We start from the raw sequence: 24752 nt of genomic DNA, 5'->3' as shown, positions 1-24752 counted from the left end.
AAACTCTGTGAAGATGATGAATGGAAAACAACATTTCATGTGTGAGCATCTCATCTAATTAGGTTGAATCGGAATGTGTTTAGACTGCGCCAGGTGCACATGAAACCCTCAAGAGGGAGCGAGGAAGAGAAGCGGAGGCAATGGCGATGAAAGAAAGTTCAAAAAAGTGTTTGTTTGCTTTTTCTGGCATGGCTTTCAAAAAGGAAATCAAACTACTTTTGCACGACTGCACCGTTCCCCGAAGCTCTCGTATATTAAATATAACATTGGGGATAACCTTTTTTTGCTTTTGAAATGAATATTTCCGCTCCCCTCGTCTTCCTGTTCTTGATTCAATGTGCAGTGGCGCATGCATGTCGTCCGACCTTGGTACAACCCCAACATTAACAGTATCCATTATTCACAGTCTTAAGAAGTGTTGAATAATGCATCATGAAAGCATGCAATCTCAATGAATTCATGTATGTTAGCGTTTGTTTCCAGATGTGGGCGCAGTTTGCAGTCCACTCGTGGATGATAACTCTCGCATGGAAAAGCTGCGGGAGGAATCAGGAGCCAGCTGAGGGGGATCAAATGTGCCCACTTGTCATATATACGTATTGCGCACCTAGGAAGGAAGGGCTAGTGGGTGTGTAGCTTTACCACTTGAGTCAAATATGTGGCCTATTATTGGTGGCGATGCAGCAGGATTTTTTGACTGCAGCGTAAACGATCAAAGATCGACATTTTCAAAGCGAAGCGTCGGAGTAATGAGCTTCTTTTGACTCTGTAATTATTTCAGGCTTCCATTCTGACACACTTGGTTTAGGAGGGAACATCTGCTAATAGAATCTGATGTGCAAGGCCCACGTCATTAGGCATTCAATTACTTGGCATTCATTTCAAGATTTGATATTAATTTTGTGACATTTATTGTTGTCTGGTGTGTTTGTCCATTTTGTTTTTAAAATGGGCGCATCCCTGTACCATTATGCCTTTGGAAAAAAAATGCATACATTTACCTGGGAGCCAACTGAATCGTTTCGTATAGAGGGACCAAAATTATAAGTCCTATTTTGACATTATAGTGTCCAGTTTGAACTTATTTTTAACAGTAAAACTGTCTGCTTCAGAGATACAACACAAAAATGACAATCGCACGAGAGGCAATTAAAATGAATGAGTTTGTGAAGGTGATAAATTATGAAACGATGGAAAGAAATGCATTTTCTCTGTATGGCCGCTCTCGGAGGAATATTACTATGTAGTTCAACTTAGTTTTACTGCTTCTCATTTGCAGTGATGTAGAAATGCACTGCAGCATAATGAAATCTCAGCAAACCGGAGCCCTTATTTAGGACATATCAACATGTGCCCACTGTGATGGAATGCAATGCAATGCAATTGGACACCACTGCGGACAACATGGATTTTGCGCCACTTGTATCTTGTTGATATGCTGCCTTACCTGTGAATATTCATTTCTTGTGGCGGCTCTGTGGCTTTGTCATAAGCAACTTTGGCAGACACTCCCATGACGATGATGAAGGCTATGATCCCACAGGTGATGTAGACCGCCGTGTTGGTCTGGTCCATGCCCTCAAAAGTCTCCCCCGTCGGCACTGGAGACGGAGCGGCTGTCTGCACCCACACCGGCGTTTGGTAGTTCTTGCACGCTTTTTGATCCAGTCTGTCTTTCTTGTACTCGCAGCAGAAGCGCAGGTAGCAAGTCCCGCAGCAGTAGCGATGGTCCGTGTTGTTGCATTCGAACATTTTGTCATACTGCCCGCTGACGTCGTAGTAACCGAGGCAGGTGTCGTGGTTGCTGGCCGGAGCGGGCGGCGGCGTCTTCGGCTGCGCGGCCACCGTGGGCGCCGCTGTGGCTTTGGGAACCTTCCGTGTCGTCTGTTTGGGTTTTTTCCCACCCGTGGCCGCGCTCAACACGTTCAGTGGATCCAGATAAATGAGAAGTAACAGAAGGTGCCTTATCCCCATGGTGCGCGGAGCAAAAGCAAAAAAAAAAAAAAAAAAGACTATGGAATTTGGAAAGGCAACTCTGATTGCGCTTTGCAGAAGATTCAGTCCTACGTAAGTTTCGCCATGGAGTCTTCTCCTACTCGCTGAGTCTCGTGTGCAGCAGCAGCAGCAGCAGCAGCCTTCATGCTGAATGTAAGTGTTGCCTTCAAGGGCATATCTCAGCTGTCATTGCTCATGAAGTGAACTCAAGCCCGCTGCAGCCAGCCCATGATGATGCGAGGGAGGGAGGGAGAGAGGGCGGTTGGGGGGGACAAGCGCATATCCACAGTCGTCACGCCTCTGGACGCCCGGACTTGGGAGCGCCCTTCTCGCGCTGATTCGCTGTCCAAGGTGCTGACGACTGGGCTCACGTTCCTTCTGCTCAAGTCAAAGTTACACCGGAAACATAAGTAGATCTCATTTGGTATGATCACCACGTCAGCGGCACGTCATGCATTCATTATTACATTTTTAGATAAAATGCAAGCGTCCAACCAACTCTCTCTCGTTCTGGCTGGATCCGTTTTTTTCTTTTTTTACATTCTTGCAGTCTAAAACGAACATAAAACACTTTTTGGAAGTGTTCATGTAGTCAAATACCGATAATGTCAATGATCTGTCTAAATGGAGTCAAATGGATGAAAAGTATTGGTTCTGTAAAGGGTGGGTGCGGAAAGACAGCCTACCTCTGCTTAAAAAAGACCCGCTGGGGAGTCCTTCTCTGTCTGGGTCCGTGAAAGTAAAGCGGACCGTCAGTGCTGTGAAGCAGACCAGCTCTAGCTCTCTTTCTCTCTACTTGTCTCTTTTCCCTCCCCCCAGTCTCTTACATCACTGCTCTGGCGTCAGAACCCAGTCAAGTGTCGGCAAATTGTACTCAGCCAGCTCATTTAGACCCCCACCGTTGTGCAACAAAGCACCACCATCTATTCCAGCAAGCCGGCTTATTTGCATTGACACTTGGAAATGACATAGCTAGTCGGGTTGCGGACTGTCTGCTGCAAAGCCGACTTTGCATAGTACCGCCACATGCGTGTTTATTTGTAATCTTCCTCGACCTTTTCCTCAAAGACGGCCGGGCATCATTATCACTCAGCCCCACGCTTCTACGTGCATCATTTGGAGGATGACTCCATAATTGACTCTGCTCTCTATGGCTGCTCTGCTGCCAATTTAGAGTAGAGTAGAAAACACACTGGGCCCTATTTTCAAGTCTGTGCATATGGGTGGAGTTTTGTTTTTGTGGTCGACGCAGGTTGAAAGGGGTCCCTGCGCCATTGTGGGCGTGAACACGGCCAATTTCATTCCGAGCTAATTTAAGCGACTCCCACTCATTACCTTAAAATTCAGTCCAGGAGTTGTGTTAACTGCAAGTCCTCCTCATATAACGAGGGCGTGAATGTATATTTAGTTGACCTCACAATATAATGCTATAGCATTTTTGTCGTTGAGAGGTGCATCCTATGCGTTCCCCCAGGAGCACTGATGAAAAATTGTGCTCCCCTCCAGCATTTCAGTTGCCCATCCCTAACAAAGCCGATGTAGGTGTTGTTTCTTCTTGACCGAATTTTCAATTATTAGTTAATCGATAAGAATGCCCATGGCGACTATCATCGTGACTTTTCTGCTTTTGTATCCATTTTTCTCTGAATCTTATTTTTCTTTTCAGCGATGCATTGATTCTTGTAATAATATTATGATGCGTGTCATTTTATTTATTTTAAATAAGCCGGGGGGGGGCTGATAAACAACCAAACAAATAAAATGGCCCCTGAAACAAACTTTGGACAGCCACATTTTCAGTGTGAAAGAAAAAAAAGGACATTGCGGCAATGAGAAGGCAAAATGAAATCAAATTCATTTTGCATATTGAGTGACATGCTGAGCAGCTAAAGAGAGTGTGATGATCTTTGTGTCTGAACAGCGATCCTGATTGAAAAGCTGGGAAGCAGTTGCTTGGTTACCACCTTTTACGACGTTATCCCCACTCCTGATGAAAAATGTAGTCATGACGGAAACATTCTCCGCTATTCCACCGTGAGATATAGATGTGCTTGGGGACATCTGCCTCAGAGCTGGAGTAAAAAACATAAAATTATAACAAACATACATCTTAAAAAAGATATATAAATACATACTGCTCAACAATTTATGAGTAAGTTAGAGGATCTACAAGAAGGCCATACATTTTTTATTTTATTTTTTTAAATGCATAATTGTTGAGTTTGAAAGTGGAATGTTGGAGGTGCATTTGTGTCTTCTTTTGTGTCCAACTCATCGTGGCTTTTTTCCATTTGGCCTTTGCCCTCTCGAGTTCCCTCACTATCCCCGCGTTATTCACAAAGCTCTTTTTCTTTCTACTTTCCGGAATCTCCTTGTTCCACCACCACCAAGTCTCTTTATCTTCTTTTGTCTGCCCAGAGGATACACCCAAGTACCTTTTTACCCGATCGCTGTTGCTATATTTATGTGTCCATCAGTCAGTTCCTCCGGGCTTTTTTTTTTTTTTTCCTTCCGCTCCCAGCTCCTTCTTAAAGTTCTCGCAACATTCCTCTTTTCTCAACTTTCACTTTGTTGCGGAAGAGCCATTTTCTTCCTCCAACCTTCTCCATTGTTTTGAATTGTGAGGTGCAACACTGTTTTGTCTCTTCTGTTGCACTTAGCAGCTGTCTTGTGTAATCCCAACTGGTGTTTATTTATTTATTTATTTTCACACCGATGTGTTATACATTATCACTAACTATTTGTTTACCGTTAGCAAATTGGGTGAATGGATGGGGTAATTATATTGTCTTGCAGTGATGCATTTAAAAGATAAGTTTATCGTTAGGAGGTAACATTCAAAGCGCTGCAAAAAGTTTCCGCTCTTGTGTTTGTGGGGCCATTAGTGCAACTTCACGCTGACCAGTTGAGCAGAATAAAGGCTTTCAACAAAATTTGGAGCGCCTTAGAAGTTTTTTTGGCCACTCTTAGTAATTTTAAGCAAGCAATCATAACAAGTCATGCAGAATAAAGGCTGTGGAGACATTTTCCCAGTGCTTTTCTATTTCCATATGACTACCAGAAAGCACCGGAGCTCATCATCATTAGAGGCTAGAGGAAGGAAAAAAAAAAAAGAACGTCCAGCTCGTTATTATGCATATATGGGCAGAAAATGCTTCATGTTTGGTGAAGTTATGTGGCCTACGGGGCATAGTTTGCAAATGAAATGGCTTTCTATTAGTTAGGTGCCCGAATGCTAGCCTGAGAAGATAAGCATTACCTGAACACTTTGCTGTACCAGCACTGACAAAGCAAATGAAGTGGGCCCCGTCGGAGCAGGCCACCATTGTTCTTGACTCCTTTGGCTCTCTCTCCAGGGGCCAATCCTTTATACATGCCGTGTTGTGCCATTACCATGACCCAATTTCTTTTGAAAAGTGTGCTTCCCAAATTGCAGAAAGAGCTCTGACTGCTACAAGAGCTTTTAACACAAACTGCCCCCTTGAGTTAACTATGCGTGCTGCTGAGTCCTTTCCATAAAAGTGCTTTGTCAAGAATTTCTGATAATGCTTTGTTTTTTTTGCCCTCAGGGCTACAAGTTCAAGCCGGTGGCTCTGGGAAGGCAGGCTGAGAAAGAAAACACACACAGCTTTTCTTAACATGGAAAAGGGGACAAGATGAAGTCAGGATTTTTGATCATAGTCATTCCAGTGGCAAACGTTTTTTTTGTTATTTCCAATCTATATTTTATTTTGCGAGCTGCATCATTAAAAATGAATCATAAAATAACAGCTGGGGTAATTGTACTTGTCAACATGCTGTCATCTCTTCCCATAACTGCCTTGTTTAGTCCAAATGCGGTTCCGCTTTCCTGAATGTGGAACCAACAACGAGACACCGGGATGTCTCTAATTTTCAGCCAGACGCGCAAGTAAATGATTCTCTTTCAAGATCCCGGCCCGGTTGGCTTTTGATCCATTTTTATATTCCGAATACAGCACGATGGAGATTATGAATGATTCTCACTGTAGTGCGAATGCAGTGATTTGCTGTTGATGTGTAGTGTAAGAGTCTGCCGGATGTTACACACTTATCCAGATTGATAGGTTCCTTGCAATGCCGTGCAATCATTGGCAGATTATCATAATCTTCTTGAATTGTGATCCCTCTTGAGAAACACACTTGACAATTTCATTCTTTATGAATAGGTCATTTAACATGCCTGATGCGGGAACGTCATTAAGAGCTTTTTGGTGGGAACCAGAAAACTGACGTGAGCATACACTAATGAACTAATTGGCACATGTTTCTTGGGAACAAGAGACACTGATCCAGCCTGATATGGGGAACAATATCTTGTATTGATTCCAATTACGGACAAGGCGCAGTGACGGTGAGAAGCGCTGAACTTTTTTGTTGGAACATGTTGAGTGGCTGTACAGATATTTTATTTCATTTTTTTAGTTTGCATTTGGTTTGACAGTTTGTTTATTTTTATTTATTTTATTTTATATGTGTTGAGTATTGATCTGACCCAAGTATGGGTTGCAAGTGAAGATGGATACCATAAAGGTTTTCATAGCAGCTATATTTTTAGGCTGGCCCCAGGAACTTTTCAATCCCTCCCCAGAACTTTGAAGCTGTAGATATTTACAGAATAGATTTGACAGCAGCAGAGATGGACATTATGGCATTCTGGAGAGTAGCTATACAATGCCTGGAGCTAAGGTGGTGGTGGTGTCTCCACACTTCGTGCTCTGTAACAAGCACACATGATGACAAGTGGAATGCTATGGGATTAGAATATGTATTTTATTTACATGATATTTAGTTGTTGGTCGTATGCTATAATATGGTGGGAAAATCTGCTTGTGTAATTTGGACAAATTAACACTTGTACAATACCACAAAACATAACCATTCGTTTTTCAATTGGAGTGATTCATAATTTATACCAGATTTTGTAAACAACCTTTCACGTGGTGATTTTTTTTTTCTCCCCTATAGCCCATGTTTGGATCTCCTAACTTCCAAACATCTACACCTTTGCCACTTAATTGTGTTTTCTTCAAACAGCCACTATTTAAAGTGATTGCCTCATTTCCAGTCAGAGCTTGTAAATGTAATTGAACAAGTGTTCCTTTGACTAAAGTACAGACCCTGTGATTCAAGTCTCAACAGACAGCCGAATTGATCCCGGATGTCCTTGATAAACTCACCGTTTGATAGTATCTTTTCTTCTGCATTATGAATAAGTCTGTTTTAAATTGCATTGGCTTATGACTGCACTGGAGGCTCTTTTGCATGAGAGACGCACTTGCTACTCATAGCGCATCATTATAATTGGAATTTTAAAAAAAGCAGTGCCTCAATTTCCAAGTCACGACGGCAAAATACATTCAGTCTAGTTCATGTTCATCTAAACTACAGGGAAATTAACATTCCCTGGTCGTCCTGAGGAAACACTTAAAACATAGTTAAACATTCATGTGCCGTTATTTATAAAATGCACATACGTCTCCTTACATTCCAAGTCCATTCTCCACTTCTCGATACAGGTATGATTGTGCAGTTCAGCCATTCCAAGTGCAGCCATCAGTTAGCACGAGGCAGTCAAAGTAAAGTGGTGCGCTACCACAGCGAGCCCCCGCAAATCATGTCAATGCTTCCCAGAGGACGACTTTTCCAGATGCCACTGTTTTTCCTCTTCACTGAGGCTTTAGCACATTGTGGCTGTGCGGACATATGTGTGCTCGTATGATACGCTATCTGAAGTATGCTTGTAAAAGTGGGTCACAGCTGCCTATAGGAGACAAGCTAAAAGCCTTTTTCTTGGACAAAGAAGGAATGAAATGTGGAGCAAACTTCCGTTTCCTTATGTCCTTTCCTGTGAAATGGACAGGAACGTGGAGAAAATGCTAAGACGTAAATTTTCCAAATAGGCTGTCATACAGATAGTATGCGTTGATTCCCCTTCCTTCCTTCCTTCCTTCCTTCCTTCCTTCCTTCCTTCCTTCCTTCCTTCCTTCCTTCCTTCCTTCCTTCCTTCCTTCCTTCCTTCCTTCCTTCCTTCCTTCCTTCCTTCCTTCCTTCCTTCCTTCCTTCTTTCCTTCCTTCCGTCCTCCTCTTATACGTTTATGGGCCTTCCAAGCGGCATTTCATTTCTCTCTGATATCTCTTCTGTCTCCCAAAGATGAGGAAAGCTTGTTTCTCATGCTGACCTTATCTTTGCTGTGAGGTGAAAATCCATTTTGGAGCCTTGCATTTTCAATTTCAGCTTGGAAGCTTGGGCCCCTATACACGTAATTCTTGTGGGGCTCTTCCGTCTGTCTGCCTCTGTTTGAACGGTGAAATTAAGTCAAATGTCACTAGTGATTATGTGGGATTGGTGAAATAATAGGAAGAAGCCGCTCTGATGAAACAAGAATAAAAAGTGACTTCGTGAAATCTTGGCTGGCAAAATTAATCGACAGGTAAACAAATTAATCGGCACCTACTTGAATGATCAAGTAATCGTTTAGGGACGTTTTTGTACCTTTGAATTGTACAAATGATCTAATGCCAGCTTCTGGCATACATAGTATGATATTTACAGATTTATCTAAATGATCCATTTTCACGACTTGACACCAAATTATTTATTCATTAAAGACTATTCAATCTTTCCACTTTTCTGTGCAAGTAGTGACAGGTAGAATAATTGAATGCAAATGTTACCCTCAACTTGGGGCTCTTATTCCACAATGTTTAATTTAATTTGTGAGTAAGATGAATTATTTGTTTCAGTTTTCTAAACTTTTTATGACTTTTGATGGGTGCACCGTGAGATTTTAAAAAAGTTTTGATAACACTATTCAAAGTTAAACAAGATGAGCGCAAATCACAAATGTCAGCATGGGGCAGCATCCACAAAATTGAGCCTCACGTGTTCTTTACCAAGAGCGTGCGACACACTCGCAACGCTTCATGGAACGCTGGTCAACATTAGAACAGTATTAGTTTTCCAGCTCATTACCCGGAGTTCCTTGAATCCATGTGTCTCTCTCGAGATACATTCTGCTCTCGCCACAGAAAAAAAAAAAAAAAGATCCATCACATGAATTTAGCAACATTGTGGACAAAGGGAAAACAAACAGTGACTAATGCCTAAAGCAAAAAAGCTGTGTGTTATGGTTTGTAGGCTACTAATGAGTACTCCAGGCTCTCAATTTCTGCATCATCCATATGTGCAGGGCCATAGGCATTTGGTAACTGTGCCTCACAAACTGTATTTCTCATCTCTGGCGTCTATCTCACCACTCTGGTAAATGAAATGTGCCCGAGGCTCGCCTGAATAGCGTGGCTTTTATAAAAAGCATTATGGCCACCATCCAAGGTGGTCATGCAAATAAATAGAGCAGGAGATGAGATTCGTTCAAATATCGATGTTGACTATTTCTCAGAATCATGTGAAAGTATGTCACTCTAGAAGCTCGGTGAAATGTTTTTTGGCTTGATATTTGACCATTTGATAGGCTTTACAGTGGATAGTAATGGATAGTGATTCAAAAGCCCCCAGCTAGTGGCTACGTTTACATGAAACGCATTAACCCAAGCGATGACCTTTTTTGCGACAAGACCATCAGGCAGGCATGCAGAAGTAAAGAAAAGAAATAAAGACAAAACGACAAACAACATATCATCAGTTAGGAGATGTCGTTTGCACTCTGAATCAATGAAGCTACAGCTAATTTTACGTGGAGCCCAGCTACACATATTCACCTCATCAGCATTGTCCCAGCAGTATATAAAATAAGCTTATTTCAGCAAGACTAGAAATACGGTGTATTATGTATGCTATCATTCGTGATCCTTTGGGTGTTTTGATGAAAGCAGTCCTGAGATACAGTAAATGAGAACACCAGGGAATGATTTAAATCGGGCAAAAAAAATGGTCCCCTTTCAAAAAAGATTTAGTTGTTGTGCGCTACAGGGGGTTTGTCATTTCATACTGCACAAGAGGCACTATTATTGTGCGCACATAAGGAATGCTTTTCATTCGGTCCCCTGATACACTGCTACTGTTTTCAAATGTCGAGGACATAAAAAGCATCAGGTCATCCCAAATAATGTCGGACTCGTCGAAAGCGAAAACAAGCCAGACATGACTCGAAAATCCGGTAAGAAATGTAAATCGTTAAAAATAAACAGGTAGCTCCACTTCCTCCCAGATCTGAGATGGGCATCAGTATGTAAGGGAGGCTACTCTAACCCACAGCCCTGCAGACTTTGTAAGCCTCGAGGCATCGTGTTTGTCAAAGTAGATCAATGGAATGAAAAGTATCGTTATAAATGGGAGGTTCCTTTCAATCATTGCAGCTCGCTTTGAGAGATTCATATCCTGGGAAGGACTTTTATCATTTTAAATCATAGCTTGGTCCTGCGCCAAGTGTATTGTCATTTGAATCATCTTTAAGATCGGTGACTCAAATCGCCCTGGAGTCAAGTTCTGTTTACTTTTGTTTTTTCCCCCGCTGGTGGTGTTGAGCCTGCAGTTAAAATTGACTATCACGACCTTGAAATTGTTCAGTCAAATCTCCTAGGGATCATTGTGGCACCTATTTGTGTCGTACACTATCTAAATGTATTATCAGCTGACAGTCCCCCAACGATATCCTCATCTTGGATCAGATCGCTGAGCAAAGTGATTGAAAAAAAATCAGGTATGGGGTAATTGAGTTGGACCTGTAACATGATAGAAGCACCTGGCACGCTCGTCCCTGGAGATGGGATTTTCTATTGACCAAAATAATGATAGAGGAGGAATATGAAAATGATTTAAGATGATGGAAGGAGCTATTTGTGGAATGACAGTAACAGCGATACCTCTTTCAAGACTAATTCATCCCTCACACGGTGTCAGACTAAGCCCACTTCAACTCAGACTTGGCATGTCCTACCCCTTGTCTCATATTTCATAGCGCTCGTGAGCAAACTACTCCTTGTGAATATATCACAGAGTCGAATAATAACCTGTGCCCGCAACAGTGCTGGTAATAACACCAAGCCTATGGACTGAGACAAGTAGACGTTTTATAATGAGGGATAGAATCGTTCAGCTACACAGCACCACTCTTCCTGTTCGGATCCTTAAATTACAGAAGCAAACCATGCGTGCAGTACATTCTCACCCCTACATATCGAGGGCCGTACTTTTCTCTTAGTGGAATCTAGTCAACTTTGATCCGCTTGGCTGAATCTGCTCGGCTCATGGAATTGGGAAAATGACTTGTTTGGATCTGTATCAATGATCCATTTCCTGCAGCAGAGTGCCTTGCGTTCCAAAATGATCAACCCTATGGCTCAAATATACTTGGCGAGTTTGTGTGAAGTGTGAAAAGTCCATTTGAAATGTCACCACACGCTGTCAAACTCAATATTGTGACTACCTCGAAAATGAGACAAAGTGCTGATGGGTGCTGTCATAATTGACGTGCCTAAAGCCATGAAGTAGGGAGGAAAAAATATTAACTACACTTTAAAAGGAGCAAGAAATTGCTTGCCCTAGCAGCTGGACCCAAACTGCAGCAATGGCACAAGGAAAAGACTACGCCACAACTTAGACCCGACTTACCTAGTCTAAAGTTTCCACTTTCTGTCATCGCCCATCAGAACATCCAGTGAGGCACAACACGGTCTAAAAATTCCCAAACATGGTAAACTGGACTTAACCGTTTTTACGTGAAGCGCAGGTGCACCTGTCTTTAAAAATAGAGCCCCCGGAATTCCGTCTCTGAACTTTTTCATTGCAGCATGATTGAACATACAAAGTGTGTGTTATTAGATGGTAGAGTCTTCGGGGGATGGCGAACCATCCACAAGAGCAAAGTAATGTAATTTTCCAGCTCATCTTTAATTTATTGCAGTTAGATGTTCGACATAGCAGTAGATGGTGATTTTATTTGACAATAACGGCCTTAACGCCAATTCGATTATACACTTGCTTCTAAAATAATAGCACTGGCGTTGCCATGGTGATGAGTGGTCTGCATGTGTAAATTAATGTTTATTCAATATTGATTCATTCATTTATTTATTTTTGTATCATTTTATTTGTATTGTTTTTTTTTTTCTGGTCGCTCGAATTTGTTCTGCTTGTCCGCACTGGCTGATAGGCCAGGATGAATTGTACTTTTAAAAGCAGGTTCCGTATTCTACACCGTGGCATTCGCTCCATCCACACACGGAGCGAGCACTCTGCGATATTGAGGGAAAAGCATCGTGCGCGTCTTTCACAAACACCAACAGTCGCTGCTGAGTGGGAAAAATCTACAGGCAGGTGAACTAATGGAAAATCTCTCAGCCATGCACCATAAAGTTTGCAGGCTCAAACTAGGGAAAATGAGGCTGGAAAGAAGATAAATTAAGTGTAAAGACACATCGGATGAATGGAGGGATTTGGTGTCAGCATAAACGTGAGTTATTCATCATTAAATGTGAAGTTTATTTAGTCGTAGGACGCACTCCAACAGCTCAACTCTGTACCTGACAACTTTGACTCCTCTGTGATTAAACCAGGGAGGAGGAAGAAGTGCCAGCAGGAGCTCACAAATTGGCTGCCATGCCGACATATGGATTATAGGGAATTTGCATCTGTTAATGATGCTTGTTGGAAATTATATAAATAACAATTGGCAATTGCTGAGGCTGAAACTAATTACCCACATTCTTCATTAAGCGGCGTTTCGTAATCCCTCGCCGCAGTGACGGGCGTCTTTCCAACCCTGGCCCCTGCAGTGTGTACTTCCACACCTCATCATAGTCCTATAGGTAACTTGGCCAGATTTGACATCAGCTACAAGTGTGTTTGAATTGGATCTTCTCTATTATGGACAGATGAAATGCACTTAAGCGATCCACTTTTGATGAGGTCGATTTAATGCACACTAGAAATAAACTGAAATATGAAAATGCTGAATTATTATTTTTTGCCGAATGATTGCATTACGCTTACACAAGTGTTAGGACCCTGTTGAAAACTGTTGATTGATGTTAGCACTTTTTCATGCCGCTGAACTTAAGTCGGAGTTCAAGATGAATCAATCATTAAGGCATGAAAAGAAAATCTGCCTCGAGCAGATTGCATTAAAAAAAAAAAACTGAGTCTGCTAGACGGAGACGGAAGTCAAAAGGGACCCAAAGAGAAATGTGGCGGGCTTGGTCAGTTCTGTACCTTTAACCCACTTACAGTAAATTTGGATTTTGTTGCTAAACTGTTTTTTGATGACAGCGATGCCGGCAGGCCATAGTTTGTTTTTCCAAATTCAATTAAATCCCGATAAAAGGTGTCACAATTTTGAACGTGTCCAATGTGAGACTTTGACAAGTGTTCTATTTGATGGCGGCGTTGAAAAGAAGGGCAATTTCACGTTTGACGTCATGTGGAGTCAAGACTTTATTGTTACATCTTTCAGTACAGCTGGAAGAAAAATACACCTTGAGTGTGTCCCTGTGCCCCTTTGACAGTACATAAGAAAAGCAACACAATCAATCAAATAGACAGTGTTCAGAGCAACACATATTGCACATGAAGGTGGAATACAAGAGCTGTGAAATTGTACATTGCGATGCCAGCATGAGGTATGGTTATGGTACGGTGCTGCATGCTAGCCTCGGAGGTCAAAGTGTCAGCCAGCTCCATGTCAATGGCCACAATTAAAAAACTAGGAGTCCTGAAATTAGAGATCAGATGTAGAATATTATCAGTCCGCATGTATTTGATTATTTTTTGAAATATTTCTTTATTTTATGATAATATTTATATATTGTACTCATTCTAATCTCTTGTACCACAACCTTGAGGTTCCAGAGCTCAAATCCATACAGATGAGATTGTGTCGCCTCTTTATGGCTTTGTTACTTGCAAAAAGCGGCTTATTCGTGGGATGACTTTGTCTCCCACACCTTACAATGAGAGTAACAAGAAAAGAAAAAAAAAAGCCAGACAAATCCGGGATTTAGCTTGGTTGCATGAAAGGCAAGCAAGGCTTGTTTATTTCACTTTGGCTTGGAATAACAGATTTTGCAAGATGACTCGTATTATTTCATCATCATAATAGTGCACAGCAAGTTTTTTTTTTTTTGTTTAAATGTGAGCCATGCCCTCACGGGTCCTGCTAAAGAAAATCAGAAGAGGTAAAAAAAAAGGTTAAAAGGCAAAATTTTGTCCATGTTCTGAAAGGCAAGGATGAGTGTGATTGTTAAAAATATATGGCTTTTTTTGTAAACTGGTGTGTTGTGTGTAAATGAATCCTAGCTCATAACCAAATACCAAATTAGAAGCTGGCTCACCAAGTCATCTTTTTTTTTTTTTTGTACTAACCTAACCAACCTAACCAACTGAGAAATCGGTCCTATTTGGTGTTAAGACAGATTTTCCTGGAATTAAGATTTTTTTTTTTTCTCAAACAGTATAGTAAAAGATTGTGCTGAGCAAGGAAATACATTTTATAGACATCACATTGGAACTTGTGCTGAGACGAGGATCTGTTTAACATCAGGGATCCTTGGTGGCAGCCCATGAAAGCCAGCATAATTTAGAAGAACTCAATGGAAAAGCCACTCAGTGCTTGATGAGTTAGCAAGAAATGCAATGGTGCAACTGGCTCTCTGAGGGCAATCAACAATCTGAGCTAACAACCCACCGCGGGCAACATGCGGCGTAAATAAACACGGGCAGATCAAATGAAAACAGACATTTCATGCAAGGATCTTGCTTGCATGTCCTAACACACACACTCACACACACACACACACTTTAAATGTACAGTAATGGATTTGTATGATGGGATGCTAGTCATGCATAGAATTATTCAAATCCATATTTTCTTGTGCTTGGGTGCGAGTGGAATTTCGGATGTCTCTCCTCAAAGGCATTGGTAGTTTAATCAATTCCAAAGTGCCATGTCGCGGGCTGGTTAACAAGCAGGCTTCCCCTCTTCAAAAGAAGCTTGATTTGCTGTGATTTCGGCTCACAGTCACTTTCCGCAAATGCTATTTTGTCAGATGTGTGAGAAATTCCGGCTTGGAGAATTTGGCAAAACAACAGAAGGAGCAATGAGCCAGAATGTTCACACATGACTGAAGTTTTGAGTGGTTTTAGGGAGTCTGTCGTGACTTTTACTGGATCTCCACAAATGTACAATTTGCATGATTACAGTTACAACCAGCAGGGAAATTCTGGCAGCAAAGCATATTTAGAATTTAACATTGAGGTTTCAAGAACACTGGGTTTATTAAGTGGATTGGTATCGTGTTGCTAAAACTAGCTTAATACTTTACTTTCTCCACCCTCAAATTGGAACAGATGGAAAAGTTTGGCAGCATTTCTTGGCTGAATCCTTCCTTTGAATGAAGCGGCCATTCTTTTGCTTTATATATATATATGCATAGGCGTGAACCATCTGGGTTCACCTTGGCTCGTGGGCTGATTAGGTTTTGGAAATACTCAATGAAGCTTTCGTTTAATGTCAAGCATTATTTGGCCAAACAGGCGGGACTGTACAGTGTATAAAAAAAAAAGCACTTTAGCTACATGTACAGTTTTCCCAGAGGAGATTTTTCCATGTTACTAGCTACTTTTTTTTTTTTTGCACTATGCAGTACTTTCTTTTCCTTTCTGAATAAATAATACAGTCATGACTCGTAAAAAATAAATAAATAAATAATGCAAATATTACGTTTGTCCAAATTTGCTTTCCCGTTCTTCAAAATAAACCGCTTTAATCAGCTAATGGTCAACGTGGTAACAACCCACAACGCTCTCGTGGAGACTACGTTACGATCACCATTAACCCGAGATTGGTAGTGACGCGGCATGTGGGCCCACCTTTCCCAGTTACTCCTGCTAGTGCACTTTCTAATCCCGTAATTGATAGAGAGAACGAGAGAGGGAGGGAGGGAGGGGCCGATGGAGATAAAAGCTGGAAGGAGAGTCCACTGAGAGAATTCCCCTTCCGGTCTCTCTCCAATTAGAGGTATTATACAAAGAGCCCTTGGAGAGAATAGATTGCATCCCATCTAGAGTGTGAGATTACTCATGTCAGAGTGGCCCACTGAGAAAACTCAATGTTGTGCAATGTGCCAAAATGGAAATGAAGTCTTCAAGCAAACGACTTCTTTAAAAAGAGCCCAAACTATTGTAGTTGGTTGATAGCAGCCAGGAAACATGTCTTCCTCCTACATTTTGAAAATTGGGCCATTACGACTGTCAATGCCTTACATTATTTACAGTATAGGCTACAAATGATGTGGCGGTCCGTATCTGGCCCCCGGGCCTTGACTTTGACACCCATGCCCTAAATTGTTCATAAGCCAATTGTGTAACTGTTTGAAGGTTTGTTTGTAGCCTATCTAAATTCTTGGCATCCACCTCAGCTGTGATTTTGGATGTGTACAATTTCAGAGCACTTTTGCTGCATATCAAAGTGAGCAAATAAAAGGGAGCCAATTGTATCCTTTCTATGATTTTTACCCAGAAAACCCTTGGAAAATCTTTACTTATGTTCTCATGTGTTGATGTCAAGTCCCGCCTTCAAACTCCTTCACCAGTAAGGTCAGGTGGCTCTCAGCGCTGGGCACCATCCTAACGCAGTCAGCTAGAGATAATGAGGACATTTTGGGGAGTTGACTTTTTCAGTATAAGCCTGGGGAGGAGGAAGATGGGAAAAAAAAATGGTCCTCTGCAGCCATCTATGATCCAAATACTACAGAGAATAGATCCATTCTAAATAAAAGCAAGAGATGGCGCCTCGTCTTCTGCAAAGACCCGAGGGGAAAGGCATAAACAAGACGCCCACCACCTTAGGAGCTTAAAGCAGAAAATGTGTCTTTCACACCTTTGTTTTTCCTCAGTATTACTTTGTGCATGAGCTGCAATTCACAACCTTTCTTCACATCTTCATCGAATTTTTTAGGGTGCCGCTAATAGTACATAATGCACTGACAAAATAAATCTCAAACATAACAAATATTTCATATAATGCTCACTCAAAGCGCCTTCCACGTCCCTTTCCATTTATAATTGATATATTTTCAGTATTTTGAGAGCCCTCTCTATATTTATACACTGTGTATGCCAGCAAGTAAAAGTGACCAGCAAGTGCTTTCCCGTCGTCAGCCGCTACTGTTTGACAGCCTGCTCCGATAAGCGCTTTTGTCGGCAGCCATTAGTGTGTTTTCGTATCCCCCACTGTGGAGCCAATAAACCAATATGCATGAACAGAGGTAGCAAACGTACAACCTACAAGTCGTTACGCCCAGGCCCCCCCACCCCCGGCATGCAGATCCACTCGACGGGGGGGTTGAAGTAGGAAGGTCAGACACAAATGTGCATCCTCATCCAGTCCTTTTAGTGACTGGCGCTGAGTTTGACCTCACTTTTGTAAAAGCACAGCTTTGTGGGCGGTACCATCACTTTACCAGAAGATAGCATGGAATGACCAAATGGCTTGCATACAAATAAAATGGTTCTCATTTTTTGGAACTCGTCAAAAATGGTGGCGTTAGTATTTCCTTCTGCCCAGTGCAGCCACAGGGCATTATTTTTGTATTTTTTTTGCTGGGTAGAAATTCTCAAGATGGCTTTTGACATTGTCTGAGAAGAAAAGTATATTTCTTGGGGCCCACTACTGCATGTGATGCACTTTTCTGTAAGCTTTGCTTTAGGTTACAATGGCTCAAAAACAAGTACAGCAGCCCTAGAGACACACTTAAATTGACGAGAGGCTGTTTTTGTTGCTTTTCCACTCTGATGAAGCTGTTAAGGGTCTTTGTGTGACTCATCTGATCACTTGTATGTTTCACAGTTGCAAAAAAAAAAAAAAAGGCATCCCTCAGCGGGTAGTTGTGACTTTCTAGACAGCCTCTCGAGTACTAAATGGTTTGTAATTTTTCAAATAACATTGAAGTGGATGTTTTCCCATTTTGAATAGCAATGAGGATTTCCAAACATTTTTGTGGAAAAGCAGTTTTAAATTGGAGCTTGTTTATGAAAATCTGCCTTTTGTGTAGACGTTTTCGAACCAGTGTATCGTCCCGTCACCTCCTTTTTTAATCGTTGTATTGAATGTGAATGTGTACACATCCATACTGTTTTCCGTATGAATCATTTTGATCCTCTTATTCAATATTTGACCAGCTACTTCCAAACATAACTTGTAGGGAAAAAAAAATTGCTCGTATTCCCTTTAGCCCTGGACAGCACCGACACATCAATCCCAGGATTACACCAATCTGGTGACTGTAGCAAGAAGTGCACATGTTTGTGTGGTTTGTACTTAACCGGAATCCCCAGCAAGAGGATCGGAGATTCATGAAAATAGATTCAAAGGATTTATCCAGTTATCAAGCCACTGCAGACAATCTCTGTTAAATGATAGCCGTTGCAAATGGAGCGCCTTGCTTGATCTACTGTGCGACCGACCCACCCTTCTATGTGGGGTCTGCACTGAGGCTCAACAACTCTAACTATAGATTCAATTAAAGTGGAAAGAGGATTACTGGTGAAATTCTGCAGTTTAGTAGGGTTGATGTCTTCACGCTGACTCTGTTTTCACTTTGAGCCCGGACTTTCATTATGGCACTGTGATACTCTGTTCACATAGTTGTATTTCCGCTTGATGGAACTTGAGCAATAACAACACAGCTGAGTGATTACTATTTGACATTGTAGTCCCCTGCAAAGCATAAGAGTGAGCTGTGGTCATCCGCGTCCATATCATGGCAAGTCAGCATGTTATTATACGCTTCAGGGATTATTTCAGCAACTGAGAAATTACATTGATTACATCCAGGAGCAAAGCCTGTTGTATAGATGGCACAAGAAAAAGTCTCAATTTGTGGGATTTTTTTTTTTCATTAATTATGTCTTATCTAATTTAATCTTTTATTTGTTTGATTGTTTGAAAAAATGTAAAGGGAACTAGTATGAATGAATTCGTTATGCGACTATGTGAACAGGTGTCTAGTCATCCTTGGGCTTGTAACCCCAGGAGCGGCTTGTTGGTGTCCAAGCATGTCATTTGTGGCTGGGCTTTTCACCCTGTGTGCTGTTTCATTGTGCGGAACCGTTAATGCAGCTCAACAAATTTTAAATGACAACGGCCAATGAGATTTTCTGCCTCTACCTCCATGAAGCCACATGTAATTGTGTAAATTGCATCACATTAGTGAGTAGAGAAACCCAAGACCGGAGCAACTTGGAATTTTCTCATGTGGGGAAGGAAGGGCGTGTGAATGCCAAATGCCTTTGCTGCTCAGCTGATAACACGGCAATGCCTCCTGAATAATAGCTAGGATTGAATTAGCCATCCAGTTTTCTCCACGCTGCTACATCACACAGTAGCTTCGTTCTGCTGCCAGCCAAACGCTTGTGATTGAAGGAGGGAAATGTGTGGAAGATCAAGATGGAACAATACAAATAGTCTTTTGATTGGCCAGTTGGGTTGGACACCTCTGGAAAGTGAGGGAGAGAAACGCAAAATGGATCACTCAAGCGTCACTCCTCACAATTAGACCAAAAGAAATCTCTCCCTCCCTCCCTCACATGAATGATTAGACTGCACGGCACATTAATCAAAAGCGCAACGGGCAGAAGTGTGCAAGTGTATGTCTGAAAGCATTTCATCCCCAAACATCTGAGACCAGAGATATAAAAAGGAAAGTTGCTATGGGGCGTCTTTGTTTTCAACTTGACGCAGTCACCTCACCGGCGCAAGAGGAAACATGAAATTGGGCTCCAAGTGGAGAAGAGGTGTCACAGTGGATCATGTTAGATCCTACAGGCTTTGACTTTGAGCACCGTGACTGCTTATTAATATTCCTGTCTCACTGCGGGCTTTCAGAGATGGGATTGCCGTGATAACTGGAGTACATGGCAATGGATGCAATCCCCCGAATTACCTGGAACCTGACCAGCAAGCTAAGCCATCTATAAAGCAGCATGGAAGTAAATCAGTGTCTGTAATTGGCTTGTTTCCCTTCCCTCTTTCATGCTCTTGCTCTCCCCTTGTCCTCTAGAATATTGTTGACACAGTCCCAATTTGTGGTTCGTCTCGTCGTTTATGGAAAGATGGAAAATAATAAGTTTGAAGAAAGACAAGTGGGCCTTTTGTTGTATTAATATGGCTCAAGAAAGTCATTTTGGTTGGTTTGTTTTGTTTGTTTTGTAAAACTTTTGAAGTGGTGAACAATTGATGAAAATGTTCTAAATGTATTCATATATTCAAGTGATGTTATTCACTTTTGTAAATTGCACCATTTTTTTTTCCGCCGTGACGCATACACCAAAACATGTCTCAATTGTAAAATCTTTCTTCCAGTATCTTCCTTTGACCGCTGAACTCAGCCGGTCACCGAGAATCATGAGAGTTGAGTTTGAAGTTGTTTCTTTCCCTCCTCTGCGGTTCTGTGCTTAGATAATCAGCCGCCTGAGGTTCAACAAGACGAGACTCTTAAGGTTTGCCTCATTGGACCAGCACCGTGACCACCCGCCCACCCGCCCCCGCTCCCTCCAGCCACTTTGCTGCATTGCCTCTCTGAAATGTATTACTCATACGACATATAGCTCAGCTCAGCACGGCTGCTGATAAACCATTATTCCCTGTAGCCATCCGGTGAGGGCATGAGAACGGCGCTTCATTTCTGAATGAGGTGACACCCACATAAGCGAATCTGATGTGAGGCCAGACATAGCCCAATGAGATGGCGCACCCACGTCAGTCACCAGAGCATACATGGCAAAGGTGAAATGTGTGGTCGCGTCACTGTTGTCATGATAACTGCTTGCTTGCCTGCCCGCCCGCCCGCCCGCGGCTCTGACTGGGTTTCTCTCCCTGTCGCCCATACCTGACATGCTTGCTTGTAAGCTGCTTGATTTTTATCATGGCCGCCTCCCAAATTTTACAACACTATTAGAATTTCAAGGCTCATAACGTAGCACTTGTAAAATCTCACCATTTGAATACATACTTGTTCCACCACTTTTAGATGATCCTGTAATTCAGTACGTGATCAAGTGTCCAAACCTGAATTATGTATTTTTCTTAGTATTGTATTATTTATTGATCCTTTAGCATTATTCTTACATTGTTGAGGAATTGATTGTGATTTATGTCAGACACGAAAACAGTCACTATTGTGAAAATGTACCCCCCAAAAAGTCAACACATTGCTGTAAAAAAAAAACAACATCTTTATCACTTTGTTTGGCAGGCAAATAAAATGATAAATAACAGTGTTGTTCATCACTGTCTATTTTGTTGTTTGTAGAGCAGTTTGAGGTTTTTTTGCAGCAATATAACTCATCTAGAAGGTCTTGGAGATGGGGAGTATGAGGTTGACTGCAAATGAACAGTTGTGATGCAGTGGCGGAGCTAGAGAGGGGGCCGAGGGGCCCACGCAATTTAGCGTAAAACCAAAATAAAAGAACAGATATCCTTTATTTGAAGTAGTAACACTTTTGCATTTAAGTCTCAATTTCCTTTTTGCCAAGTCCAACCATACCCAGGGGAAAAGAGTGTGACTGATGCGGCTTTTTTTCTGTTTCATTGATTCATTTATTGTACAATCTCTCAAAGAGCTCTGTATGGGTGTTCAGTGGCAGCCGTGACAGGTGTGTCAAGGACATTACAAAGAGGCGAGGGTCCCTGTCTCACACAGGGATGGAGGGAGAGTGTAATGAGGTCTCCCCAGGACCCATGTCAACTCACCTGTCATACACAAACACTCACTTCAGAATCACATTACCGTGTGCCACGCTAGCCGTTCCGTCCACTTTGATCGGCCTTCCGCGGTCAACACAGGGAAGTCAATACGTTGCGTTTTATGCCGCTAATAGGATGCAAGCTTCGAAATCCTAAATAGTTGTCAGAAGTTAAAGGAACCGTGTAAATTAAAGTGAAGTCAAAAGTACAGAATATTTTCAGTCTGACTCACCAACATTGTTGGTCTTCTGGGTTTGCCATGGGCATGACAGATATATTTGTTTTGTGGAAGTAAAAAAAAATAAAATAAAAGCTGTTTGTGTGTCCAACAGGCAATCTGTGAGATACAATATGCCTTCAAACTCAAATATTAACAGAATGTCTAAGAAGAATGTATGCTTTTATTTAATGAAGCATGGGAGCTTTATTGCTCTGAAACATCAATATCTGGATTTTTACAGCTTTGTGTGCATGATGATCCCTTCCAGAAATAAACACCGCCATCTAGTGTTGCTTCTTGTCAACCTTAAAAAGTGGCAAGAAGTGTTGCAATTGATAAATCAAAGAGGGAGAAGTCCTCAAATCCAAAATGCACTGTCACGCAGACCGTCATGCGTTAAGATCTTCTCCTCTCTTGTCTAATCTGATCCCTGGAGAGCAAAACAGACGCACACTAAAATCTCAGCAGTCCACAGGGCAGCTCAAATCAATAGTTTTCTGGGAGTACAGCCAGGAAAAAAAAAAAGAAAAAGGGAACCCTGTTTCTAGTCAACTATGTGTTTACTGTAAAGACTATCATTAATACTAAATGCAATATTTCAAGCCTAATTCAACTTTCATAAGTTTGTCAGACAGAGGAAGACTCAATCAAGAGTGAAGAGGTTGTTATTTTGATGCATTCACTTGAAGTGGCTGATGTAACAAAGTGACAGAAGGCAAGATTGCATTTCGGGTGGCTCGGGAAGATAATAATACGGCTTGTGTTGGAGAGAGGCCACAAAGAAGGTGGGCTTTCCACAAAAGAAAACATGGCTGGGCTGGGCTAGACTTTATTTCTGCCTGTGGCCATGGCAAAGAAGAGGAAAGAAAAGACGCAGAGCTCGACATGGCTTGGCTGGAAAAAGCCTGCAACAACTAAAACAGTCCATTTAGGATATGTACCTTTGATAAGCGCTAGGCAAGCTACTTGCAAAATGTTCCGAGCTAAGTGGCAAAATACACATATATAATAATAAATCAAATGATATACTATAATGTCTAATAAAATGACAGCAGCAGCTAAACTAAAATGGAAAGTGTGATAGCCAGATGGTGAATTCCTTAGCGATCGTTTAATAGTCATTCGACCACTAAAGCTTTGATTTTGTTAGCCATGATGCCAGGATTGTGGTGCCGTTGCAGCATGCATGAGCTTTTACACACTGGAAAACGGTTCTTTCAGTGTGTGCTTGAGAGAAAGAAAAAAAAAAAAGCAAGCAAACCCGACTAATAGAAGAATGGAGGGAAATAAATAGATGCCTCTGGCAGCTTTGTGAAAAAGAAAGGCCTAGGAAATGAGGTCCTTCTTATCTTTAGCAGCAGTTACCACCATAGATCTTTATCTCAGTTGGTAGAGAGCTTCAGCCCAACTTGGTGATCAATTTGTCAACTTTTTTTTTTAATCCCTTCTATCAAAATACTATGCGTAACAATATATAAATAAATATAAAATACTGAAATAAATAAAAATAGATCAATCATTTAAAAAATAAATAATAAAATAATACATGAAAATAAAATATAGATTGACTTATCGTGTTGTCCCCCACCATTGAGCTTCTTCTCATTGTCACTCTAGGAAAACATCTCATGATTGATGAGAAACGCCTGCAGCAATTGGACGCTTACGTAGAAAGTAACCCAGTTAACTGTTGATTTCTCCTTCATCAGATTTGAGCCCAAAGTGTCATTCCTTTTGTCCTCCCAGCCCATGTTTCTGGACAATTTCAAACAAACAATAGCTTGAGTTGAAAGGCTTAATATGATTAAGAAATGATCATCTAATGTCAATGGTAGGAGCCCGTGTGCTCAATTGGATTACTAATGGGGAGCGCATATGAATAGTGCAGGCAGAGAGAACATAGTGGAGACTTGGACCAAGCTTGATTTATATAGAGAGAGAGAGATATTCTGATGCAGTGGCTTTATTGTGTTGGCAAAATGGGCTCTATAAATCAAGTCATTGTCCTATATGTAAAGAGCTATTTCATTTTTCAAATGAGCGCCTTACAGAAAAGCTCGGAGCACGTCAGTTTGGAACTAAATTGTCACGACAGTCACGTCTCATTAATTTTTTGAAAATCAATTATTCTCCGCTGGATACTCTCCATGTGATAAGGCGATGAACCTTCCTCGTATCAAGTTTTGTATTGGGGTTATTATTTTTTTGCATAATCTTGAGGACTATACTGCAAATTTGCATTTGCTTGTTAGCTAGCGAGAAAATGGTGACATAACCTTCATTAGATTGTTTATTTAGACCCAAAGGATATCTCAGACTCGCCAAGATTACCTTTGCTTGCCAGATCCCCCTCAAGGCTGTTGAGCTATCCTCCAGGTTGATGATGCTACCGTGTCATCATTTAATTTCCCAGTAGTCAGATCAATACAAGCTTGGTCACAAATTCTTGGATGGATTTGATGACAAAAATAATCTGTATGCACGACCATAACAAAGAGTTTTTCAGTGATACTCTCCTCCCAAGTAATACATTTGGCTCTTTCCATTTTGTTGCCATTACGGAAAGAGAATTGAAACATTGATATTAAGATCATGTCCGAAGCTCAAACTGAATATAAAGGTCAATGTAGCTGCAGCGACCCACAAATAAAAGTTAACTTCTTTCATTAAACTAATTATCACAACAATAATAGCATTGCTGACCTCTTTCATCATTTAGATGTTATGTCATATCACACCTACTTCCATAGCAATAATAATTTGTGAGTAGGAGTGACAACCATCTGCTTTCTGTCACCAGGAAGTGCTCCTACACT

At 41.4% G+C, this 24752-nt stretch overlaps 2 protein-coding genes across 13 annotated transcripts in view; one reads left to right on the top strand and one right to left on the bottom strand.

Moving 5' to 3' along the window:
- LOC125991594 (protein shisa-6) overlaps nt 1-2779 on the bottom strand; it is a 37529-nt gene extending 34750 nt beyond the window's left edge. For 9 of the 10 annotated variants that reach the window (XM_049759634.2, XM_049759640.2, XM_049759641.2 and 6 more), the window contains exons 1-2: nt 2682-2779; nt 1448-2373 (exon numbers count right to left, since the gene is read on the bottom strand). In XM_049759634.2, the coding sequence (XP_049615591.1) occupies nt 1448-1974 (527 nt within the window). In that variant the 5' untranslated portion in view covers nt 1975-2373; nt 2682-2779. The other variant, XM_049759635.2, reaches the window with a different exon arrangement.
- Nucleotides 1-24752, top strand: part of LOC125991598 (transmembrane protein 238) — a 68789-nt gene that overhangs the window by 37468 nt on the left and 6569 nt on the right. The gene's annotated exons all lie outside the window — the stretch shown is intronic.

Source organism: Syngnathus scovelli, chromosome 21, assembly GCF_024217435.2.
Source record: "Syngnathus scovelli strain Florida chromosome 21, RoL_Ssco_1.2, whole genome shotgun sequence".
NCBI classification, from domain to species: Eukaryota; Metazoa; Chordata; class Actinopteri; order Syngnathiformes; family Syngnathidae; genus Syngnathus; species Syngnathus scovelli.
The sequence above is the reverse complement of the archived record's forward strand: the minus strand, read 5'-3'. Positions and strand labels throughout refer to the sequence as shown.